The 10766-nt window shown below is 42.7% G+C and overlaps 1 protein-coding gene across 2 annotated transcripts in view; it reads left to right on the top strand.

The window, feature by feature from the left end:
• LOC124060452 (ankyrin repeat domain-containing protein 13C) overlaps positions 1 to 10766 on the top strand; it is a 71108-nt gene that overhangs the window by 45404 nt on the left and 14938 nt on the right. The window contains exons 2-4 of one of the 2 annotated variants that reach the window (XM_046391448.1): positions 610 to 1090; positions 2742 to 2783; positions 9208 to 9312. In XM_046391448.1, coding sequence (XP_046247404.1) covers positions 712 to 1090; positions 2742 to 2783; positions 9208 to 9312 — 526 coding nt within the window. In that variant the 5' untranslated portion in view covers positions 610 to 711. The remainder of the gene's footprint in view (positions 1 to 609; positions 1091 to 2741; positions 2784 to 9207; positions 9313 to 10766) is intronic. The other variant, XM_046391449.1, reaches the window with a different exon arrangement.

Below are 10766 nucleotides of genomic sequence, written 5' to 3'. Positions count from 1 at the left end.
AAGAAAACCTGCCAGTTAACCTCCCATGTAAATCCACAGAGTTAGTCATTCAGTCACAGTAACCCAAAAATACCTCTCTTTACGGAACTGAAAATCCAGAGTTTCTCCTCACCTCGGGGTTACCAAACTCCAGTAGCTTTGTGACACACACATCCGACCCTTTACTTTAATAAAAGGTCAGATGTGTGTGTTACCCTTTGCTTTCAGACTTCCTGAGAAAGGACCAAGTGTATTTTAATTCTATAGGCTGCATTTTAATGTAGTAAATGATTGAGGTGGTTGGTACTTCCCACTACAGCGTGTTGCATTGGATACACGTGTATTGAAGAAGTACACTGACAGTTCACTAGTGACCGTTAATAACCTCCCCCGAACTCTCGCGATGCTACCGGGCGGAAGACATCAGCCGAATCTTCCCCTAGTCGACTGGAGCCGCTTATGTTGTGTAGCAACAAACGACAGTTTTAGACGACAGGAGGGTGGCGAACTGTTTGTATTCATAGTACACCGCTGAACTAAAGCGTATACTTGTTCGTTTTCGAACAAACAATCGCCAGTTTTTGCCTGTCCGGTGGAGGAGTAAGTGTTTTCATGTTGTGTGGTTCACAGTGTTCGCTTGAAGACTTCCAGCTGGCGAATCGCATCAGTTCGTCCGGAGGGTCATCGTCAGAGACGACACCCTCTGCTCTGTTAGCGTTAACTGAGTAGAAAATGACCGGAGAGAAGATCCGCTCCCTGAGCAAGGATCACAGGCTGAGCAAGGACGAGGATTTATTGGAACCGGACGAGGAGGCTGCAACCGGGACTTTCACGGTCCCCAAGACCAACAACAAGAGCAGAGCGAGTAAAATCTTCAGCAATCACAAGTTAATCAAGTCTTCATCCACGCAGCAGCAGCAGAACCAGCAGTCGCAGATCAATGCAAACACCAACACACTGTCAACATCGGATGTCATCGATGACAATAACAAAAACCCCATTATTCGAACCGGGCAGGACTTTCCGGTGCATGAATGTGTGTTTAAAGGAGATGTTCGGCGCCTGTCCTCGCTCATACGGACGCAGAATATCGCCCAGAAAGACGTCCATGGTGAGTCTACCAGCCGCTTGTCTTTTACCTCCTGAAGGCGGGATCCAAAAATCATAATGATCTAACGATTTCGAGGTGCGTTTTACTTATCTAATAGGCCATCAGTCTCTAGCAGCACTGAAAGTAGGCGAGGCTTCTCCCTATCAAGGCCCGGATAAATAATCCCTAATATGAGGAATAGTTTGATTTCACTGCACTGCAGTTTCTTCAAATCCACTGCATTCGACTTTACAGAACAAATAAACTGTATGTTGAAATTATCAATTAATCATAAGTAGTCACAATAACCACCCCAGATAAGCCATATTTGGTTAAGTCAGTGTATTTAGAGGTTCTTGACAAGGCTTAGGAGTACTGATAGCAACTCTTTCTCAGGACAAAATCTGCTCAGATAACACCTCATTTTCTGTGGACACACTACCTGAACTGGCAAAAGGACTGGATTGGTTTGTTCCAGCTGGCGTGTACTTGTGCTTTGTGTCAGCACAGGAATGTAGTTTGTCTTCAGAACTCTATGGTGGCGTAATGCAACAAGGTGTCAGGCAGGTCGTTTGCCTCTGGTGTTGTTTTGGAACTTGACCCTGTATTTTTCCGTAGTGCTGAGGACTGGCATGGCTCAGTGGCAGCCATTGGTGTGTTTACTAACACACTAGTTTCCACTGGATACCCGCTGAGGGCACACTGTCATAAAATACTCAGTTAAAGTCAGTTAGTCTTTATACATTTTAACAGTCAGATGGATGAGATAAAGCTTAATTGCTCATTGTGTTCTTTCAGTTGTTCTAGCATTAGCCACATGTACAGTCTGTTTAACCAGGGTGCTGATTTTGGAACGTGAGTTTATAAAATGTAATTTGTGACACTTTAACTAATATAATAGTTTGTCAGTAAAAAGTCTTGTGGACATCTTCAATCATCAGCAGAAAAATCGCAATTATCTACATGGCGAGATACCGCCTCTGCTAGGTGGGGAAATATTTGTGATTCAGGTGAACCAACTTTTCAGCATCATTTACAGAGACTGAGTTGGTAGGGTTAAGTGTCTTACCCAAAGATACTGCCCTTACGGACAGATCTACAAAATCTTTTTGTGCTATGGATTTACCTTCAGTTCTTCCATTGCCCTGTCTATGCACTGTATTGCAACATGTTAGTGGGACCGTGAGCTGATTCCCAGCTTGTATTTTCACCAACCTAAGGGCTTCCTCAAGTCGGGCCCTCTTTACTCTGGATGTTTTCCCACTGCTCTTCCCCTGAAAGAGCAGCCTAAAGGAGCTGACTGGACTGTTTGGCTTCCTTTAGAGGGATTTTCCAGTGCTTATGAGGCACATTTCAAATGCTGGGAAGGAAACCTGTGCTTTTCCACACCTGACTCAAATGTAATTTTACCATTCAGTGTTTGTTAACAAGCCATGTCTCTGTTGGTTAGCTGCAGCTTATTTCACAGGTTCAGTAGGTTAATAGACTATATAATATTGCTTGTCATGGTAGGAGAACACACAATAGGCATATACTCACCATATCATTTGGAATTTAAACATTCAATTCCCCCTGTGTGTGACTGTCTCAGAGGCTTTTCACAGGCTCTCGTCTCTTACTGTGATTATCAAAAGCTGCACACAAATTATTTTTTTCCTCTCTCTTCCAATAGGCAACACGCCGCTGCATCTCGCTGTCATGATGGGGCACAAAGGTGAGTAGTATTTAGAGATGCACATCCGCATGGTTTATTTTTGTCTCTCTGTAGGTCTCTGTGGTTCTCTAAATGAATCCCTTTGCGGATGTGAATATCGTTCGTTTGTGTTTCAGTTTATTCTGCTGTCTTTGTGCGCACACATTTGTCTGGCTAAGCACCACCAGACGTTTGTCACAGATCACCACACAAGTCTCCCGGACAGCAGGATGCTCATGTATGAATAAAGAGGTTGTGTTTATGGATTTTAGCCTGGTGGAAGGAAAAAAAAAATCATGAATTGAGCAAGAAAACTGTTGTCTTCCTTTCTTGTGGACATGTTTTCCCTTTTGTTTAACACATTTAAAAACTGTTGGGACATGTTTAACCAGTAGGGATTGGATAGGATCCTCTCAGTGTCTCTCAGTCTGATAGATGGTCCACCGCTGGCTCAAAGACCAATAGTTTTAAGCTGGCAAAGGGCACAATTAGCTAAGAGAGATGCGAGATGCCAGTTTCAGCTTCCTTCCCAGTATTGGCTTGGTGTGCCCTTATTAATTCTCTGTTGATATCTTTTGTGCTTAAGAGGTTACTTATTTATTTTCATAGATTTTTAGTTGAAATTTAGTGGAAATAACATATATGATGAATATGTCGCAACGTGTCAGTGCTTTTCTACAAAACCTTTACATGATTTTATTTCAATTGCAGTGACCGGACTGAAAGCATGTGCATAAAATATTAATGAAATGTCGCTCTTTGAATCGACGCTTCCATTTAATTTCACAAGGAGAATTCAGAACATGCCACTGAAAAATTAATTCTCCTTTTCTGCAGCTGATGCACACGCTTGCTCATATTGCAAGTTCCCATTTGTTTAGTGTCTCTCATTGGAACCTGGGTTTCAATTGATTTCACATTCGCAAACTTCAATTCCTGTCGCCGCACTGAAGGCCTTGCCACTGCCTGTTAGTAATTCAGATAGCGGAGAGCCAAAGAGTAGTGGTGGATGGGACGCTATGGAATTGATCGTGCTAATGAGGTTGCCTATCTCTTGCCTGAGCTGCTAGCATGTCCTCCAGGGATGCTCTGGCCAGACAGACTGAAGGCTACAGTATGAGATCATAGTCTGGGTGTGGCTGGTCTGTTAGTATGGAGAGGAGAAGGCTCTCTTTGTGTAAGGCTGAGTGTTTGTGTATGTGTTTATTATTAACCACACTAGTAATGATAGTAATGCATGTCTGTAGTTAAATATGAGATTTGTTTTTCTATAGGTGAGGAACATCTTGTAGTAGAAGAAGAGAGACTGTATTTGTCGCTAACAGCCAAAAACAGAGTATAATGCATTACAGATTTATCGTTCTGCCATCGGTAACAAACGACATACTGAGAAAAAAAAGCATTGTTTTATGTATATGCCAATATCTGTAGGCGCATGGCTTAATTACCATTTGTCCGGAAAGAAATGAGACACCAGCTCTCTTACAATCACACCAACTGGGCACAGCATATAAAGGCATAATTCTTTGTCCATACTTATTTTGTCCTTAATGGGGAAATATATCATACTGTCTCTGTTGCTATTACATGGAGATTTATGTCTCTCAGGGTTGCCTAAAACTTCTGAGGCAAACGTATGTAGCTGCTGCAACTATAAACTATGTTTATCACTGATTATTTATCTGTCAGTTATTTTCTCAATCCATTCAAGTGTCCAATAATAAGGCATTTTCAAAAATACCAGTCTTAATTTCTCATAGCCCTAGCTGACTTGACTTGTCTTCAGGAGTTTGATTTGGCCAACACTTCACAAGTCAAATACATACGGCTTAAAATGATATAAAATCTTGATTTAAAAATGCAGTTTTAATAGATTATCAAAGTAGTGTTGTCATTTGATCAGTGAACTGACTAATCATCTCAGTACCTGAGATAGAGGACTTGCCAAGTTGAGCAAAGTGGATAAACCAAACAAGAAAATATTAAAACACTCCGTGAATGAAAGGCGTCACTTCACTGTCTCACTGACGTTTGTAATGTGCCCTCAACTGAAACTTGAAGCTTACTAAATACTGAATACCACACCCAGTTTTAGGATGACACTGTGGTCTGAGACGCAAGATAAGGACAGTTTGCTCCCGACGGCCGTTTCCTGCCGTGTCCCTTCAAAGGACAGAAAATGTGTGGGGTTTTTTTGTCCAGTGGCTGTTATATCCGTGCCTGCAGTCGCAAAGATAAAATCACAGCACATTTCAAATGGCTTTAAGGGATACAAGTTCAAGAGGGTTAGTCCTCCTCTGAAACGGCACATAGGCAAATTTTATCAGGCCGTCGCTATAAATAAAAGAGAAGCCATGGAAATCGAGAGAGGAGATCATCAGAGTCTCATCATGTACGGTGACATTAACTGTGTTTGGTGAAAGGAAGCACAACATCGGTTTTATCAGTCTGTAAAGCAAACTTGGTGATGTGAAAGAGCCCCAGAGACTGCAACAATGTGCTTCTTCAGCTCCTGTTTGATTCTGTTTGCTGAGTGTGTGATCGATGGCGAGGAAGTGAGCAAAAAGAAAAAAAAAAAAAATTATAGATGTACTCAGCCTGGTTCAGAATGGGTGGTTTTAAAAGCCCACAGAGCCTCTTAACAAGTCCCTCATCTGTAGCCAATTCGTGTAGCGAAGCATTCGATTAGCACTTTTTTTTATTTTCTCTATCCTGCTCCGCCTCCCTCGTCCCTCTGTCAAGAGTTGTGACTCGAGCAGGACCTCCGTAGAGCTGCTGCACATGCAGTCGACCCAGACGCCCACAGGGAGACTTCCTTTTATCGATAGTTTCGCGACTGCATCTCAGATCGAATCGGACGGCGCACCGAGGCTAATGAGTTATAGGCTGGATGTTAATGTATCCAGGCAGCTCTTTTCAGTTTGATTAAAATTAATGACCTCCAGCTGTTTCATTATTCTTTCCCAGCTTCCTACAGTGAAAAAAAAAAGAGCAACTCCAAAGAGCCGTATTACATTTTACTGTAACTGTGAGATGTAGAGCTGAAACAGTAGACAAAACAGCTCGCAGTAAATAATCAGTTCATCTTATTAATTCAGCTCAAGATAATATCACATGCCAGTGGTTATTTATTTATTTATTTATTTATTTTTTGACAATTCACCACTGTTAATTGAAACTCTAGCTCTACTTCTCAAAACTGGAAAGTTTACTAGTGCACAATTTATGTGTCACTCCCGTGATTGTGCACCGACTGCTCCAGCTGTGTCCGATTTAATAAATTGTGGTGCAAAATTTGCACAGTGAAAATCCAAGACAGGTTTCTAACATATGCTTAAAGCTTAAAAGATGACAGAATAGAAAGCCGTGCACAATGGTGACTCAAATCATTCTCATGTTTTTGTCAATATCGGTCAGTCCTTCAAACCAAACAGTCAGTTGCACCTGAGAAGGCTGAGGTCAGGCCAGAAGCTAGCAGGTTCGCAGCCCCGGACACATGGCCTGGCTGTTCTCTCCATGGTTATGTAATGTATATCCGCTACATGTTGTCATTATTATTATTATTACACAATCATTGGATTCAGCAGAGTGATATATAGGGCAAAGGCCCACAGGGATGCAAGGCTTACGTCAGAAAGCAAGCGCTTGAGTACTTGGTCGCCATCAGCCTCTGCCATCAGCTGCTCAGCCCAGGCGCTGATCGGACTAATGCGTAAACACAGAGAGGTTGGCTTTTTTCTGTTCGCTGATGTCAGGCTTTATGTGAGGCACTCTGCAGTTACATCCATCCAGTCTGGTGCCAGCACAGCTTCTTTATTGAAGTTAAGCATGCAGCATGGCAGACACTCGTCAGTGCTTCTGAAGCGGTCACTGTTGTGGACGATAGTCAGCACTTAACATGCAGATCGTGTTGAGCGGATGATCCAAATTTGATTAGAAAACGAATTCATACTAGTCGTGAGATAAGTCTTTGAACCTCAGCTGCTGGCCCAGTGTCAGCACAGTGACTTCCCATTGGCCCGTCCTTGTTAATTTTGATTTTCTCTTTCATACTTGCACCTTGGAGCAAGCTGTACATTCAAAACAACGATGTCGCTTACAATTGTTTTTGTAAAGTATGTAGCCTAAATGCCTCAGGCACTAATACAAATCGCCTTTTTATTTCTTCCTGCCACTGTCCTGTTGGGATAGACACACTCCTCTTTGTTGTGTGTGGATAATGTAATGTAGTTTAATTAGGAAGAGTTTCGCAATGTATTCATCTCTGTCATAAAGAATGTATGAGATCCTGGCCTCTTTCTCATAAATAAAACAGTGTGAATATGTGGATCAGAGGGGAGATGTGGTGTTTTAGACTATGTGACAATGTTGCTTTGTGTTGCTCTCCTTTCAAAAGGCAGAAGTTGTTACTTCTGGCTAAGGTCACCAGGTTTGCTCTGTGAGTTTGCCACTTTCATACTAATGTTTACTGGAAGAACAAGTCTGAACATGAGAGCACTAACCAGTTTGAATTTGTTCACATGACTAACAAGGTTGACTCAAATGTTTGCAATGAAAGAGGCCATATCGAGAGCTTCTGTGCAGCTTTTGTCAGCCTACGCTATGACTGAAAAGGCTCGTCAGGCTACAAGTTGTAATAAAAGCCAAGATCCTGCTCCGTCAAGTGAAAGCCCTACATATCCACTCAGCAGTGGACTGTTAGCAGTTAGCCACTGTTTTGCATCGGAGTGGTTTGCTGCTCCCAGGGCTGTGACTGCTCCTGCAGAGACGGGGCTGCACAGACGCCAACATTGTAATAAATGATGTCACAACAAAACTGACAGCTGAGCCGGAACAACGGGCATCATTTTTTGGCTAGCTGTGGTTTGTTGAAACGCTGCCCAGAGAGCGAAGGGATTTTGTGCTGAACTTTTGCTGAGGTTGGGCAGTGTCTACCGAACAGGCGTACAACAATGAAACATTCCCATGGATGATGGGATTGTTGTTGGGGGTTTTTGAATGTTATGGTGGTGCAGGGGTCGATGACAGTCAGCCTCAAAAAGGGATGAGGCTCTTTGGCTGTTTTCCCATTGTTGGAATACAAGCGTAGCTCGGAGGGCTGCTCTGCACTGTACCAGGGGATGTCTTTTTGCAAAGTTAAGCATTTTCCTCCAGAGAAGCCTTCCTCATCTTACAGCAGTATAGACTCTAAAGTAGGATACTGATTATTGTGTAACTGTAGGTCCCATATGGCCTGTTGGTTAATGGGTCAACTGTCTTCTCAATCCTACACACAATCTGTCCCTGTGTAAAACCAGGATTATTGTCATATCATTGATTTGATGCTAAAGGAAACACCCGTCAGTTTGCGTCACACATGCTTCTAGGGGTCAGTAAACATTCGCATCAAAATGAATTGCGAAGCGGTCGTTTGTTTTAACGGTGTGATCATATCAAACGTGAACACGTGGCAGCATTTGAACAGAAAGTAAAGCCAATAAAAGTTACACAAAGCTCAGGCTGGGCAGAGTGTCAGAGTTAAAATTAGTTTTTTGAGCTTTTGTGTGTCGCTAAATGCGACATTACATCTTCTACCCATCTGTTTCTCTGTGTATATTTTTGTCTCTCTGGTTAACAGTAATTTCCTGCTAGATACAAGTCATCTTGTTATAATGTTTAGATACATCTTAGAGTCTTATCTGGCTGTGGTCAAAAGTAAAGGGACAGCATTTATCATTTAGTCACCTTTTTAGGCAGCAGCCAGGATTTTAATCGGTGCTCAGAGGCACTTCAAATGTCGCTTCACCGTTTGTTCCAGAACCACCTTTCACTCACTTGCACAACCTCGAATCAGTCTGTTTGCAACCTTCCATCCCTGAGCAAACCTGTGCTCGTTCCAAAAATATGTACGTGACAGGAGCGACGAGAACACCTAAAGCTGTTCCTCTTCCCTTTCATGTGTGTGTTCAGGCTCTTTGTTTTTTTTGTCTTTTGTTTGCGTACTTGTTGTTTAGTGGTGTAACTGTTCTAAAAACCAGACCAAAAACTGATACAGACGTCAGCTTAATGCAGTTTATTGTCAGTTTTCTTGTCAGTCCTTAAAAAAACAGAATCCAGTTTCTCCTAAAACTGGATTTCATTTCCAAGCTGCCTGCTTCTGTCGGCTGACTGTGCTTTACGTGGTGCATTTAAGGCTGCTGTGTTTTTATTTAGTTACTCTCGTTTACTTAGTCAATTTATATGACAGTAATTAATAAAGTTAAGCTACCATTGTAGACTTCTTTGCTTTTCTTGTTTATAAAACCATATGAACCAAACCATAGCTCATAAATTGAAGCCAAATGGTGAATTTAGAGAATCTTTACACCCCTAATGTACTTGTAGGTCTTGTTTGATCCTATTAGTTAAAATGATCAATTACATAATGTTGTTATAAGACCTGACCATCCTGCTGTCCCTCTCACAGAGTGTGCCCACCTGCTGCTGGCCCACAATGCACCAGTGAAGGTGAAGAACGCTCAGGGATGGAGCCCTCTTGCTGAGGCCATCAGCTATGGAGACCGACAAATGAGTAAGTGTCCGGGACTGTCCCACTGGCTTTGTAGTACACTGAAAGAGATGTTTTTAGACTCTACCTCCAGTGCCACACGCTGGGATGATGTCGGTTAGTCATTCGGGTATTTACTGAAATCAATGTGGCTTCAATAGGGTTTCAGTTTGGGTTTTTCCCCGTGTGAAAAGAGAGATGGAGGAGAGAGAGGATGCGAGCAACAGATGCAAATCAACAGTTGCCTCTGCACATTCTTTCACACCGCTGCCTCCAAGTGAGGCCACAACTCCGGCCTGCCTCCTTTGTCCCTCAAAGAGGGGGGACATTCCTCAAGGTCCTCTGGCTTTTGTGCTGCTATGAAAGGCAATTCATTAGATGTTTCTCTCTCTCCTCATAGGCTGATTATGCTCAAGCCCCTTTCTTGAGCAGAGGCTTGAGCATACCAATAGTTCACAGTGGCTCAAACTTTGATTTTAAAATCATTTATTTTTTTTTAAGAATGATACTTTCGTTTCAAAGTGAAGACAGGTTGCCATGTCCTGGTACAAAAACATTACTAATTATGTAAGTGAAAGCAGTCATTTTAGTTTTCATAGAATGAGCATTTCCCAAAATGTACTTTGTGTGCTTTGTTATCATAAAGTCTGTTTCTGTTCGATAGGTGCATTTTGTCCAGCGTCTGTCTGAAGCTCTTTATATGCTGGTCATGAGAACAGGAAGGCCTCAGATTTTGCTATGTGCAGCGGGACCTGTGGGCCAGTGTTGTCAACTGATATTGACATATAACAATTACACAGGAATGCTCTAAGTACAAAAGAAAGGAAAAAGGGAGGCAAAAAGCTGAAGAACATGTTCAGCGTCTGTCTGTCAGAACTGAAAGAGGACGCATCCTCTTGGCACCACCACTGAGCAGTCATACAAGGAAGCAGCTTAAAGTGCCTCCATTGACTGCATCCTCTAATTAACTCCCTGATGCCACTTACCTTACCAGGTTGACAAGTGTCGCCTGTGTTTCTCTTTACCGCTCGTCTAGGGGGGGGTTTAGCAGGAAAGGCCTACATCTCTCTGCTGATTCAGGAGCTCACTAGGCAGGCACAGGCTCTACCTGCTGGCAGACAGGTGCAGTAGGTCAGTCTGCTGCTCAGCTGAATCAGCCGAGAGGGGACTGCCGCTTCTTTTTGCACTGAGGCAAAAAGTCTGCAGCGCTTGTTGTTTGACCCTTTAGTTCTTTAATGACACTCCAAAGTACAGGGTGTTGCAACACCTCGGCTCCAGATAGCTGAGCCTGCACACTGTAAAATGATCACGTTCTACCTTTCATACGTAAACATTTACCTGGCTGTCGTAATGGCATTAAAGCAGAAAGGTGTTAAAGGAAATGATTACTTTTCACCTTGTTCAACTCAGTAAATGTCAAGTCTTTTGTAGGCTTAGCCTGGAAGAGCCCTGCCCAGCAGTTATTCAGTATGAGCTGA

This window comes from Scatophagus argus, chromosome 6 (genome assembly GCF_020382885.2).
Source record: "Scatophagus argus isolate fScaArg1 chromosome 6, fScaArg1.pri, whole genome shotgun sequence".
Taxonomy (NCBI): Eukaryota; Metazoa; Chordata; class Actinopteri; family Scatophagidae; genus Scatophagus; species Scatophagus argus.
Note: the sequence above shows the minus strand (reverse complement) of the source record. Positions and strands in the feature narration are given on the sequence as shown.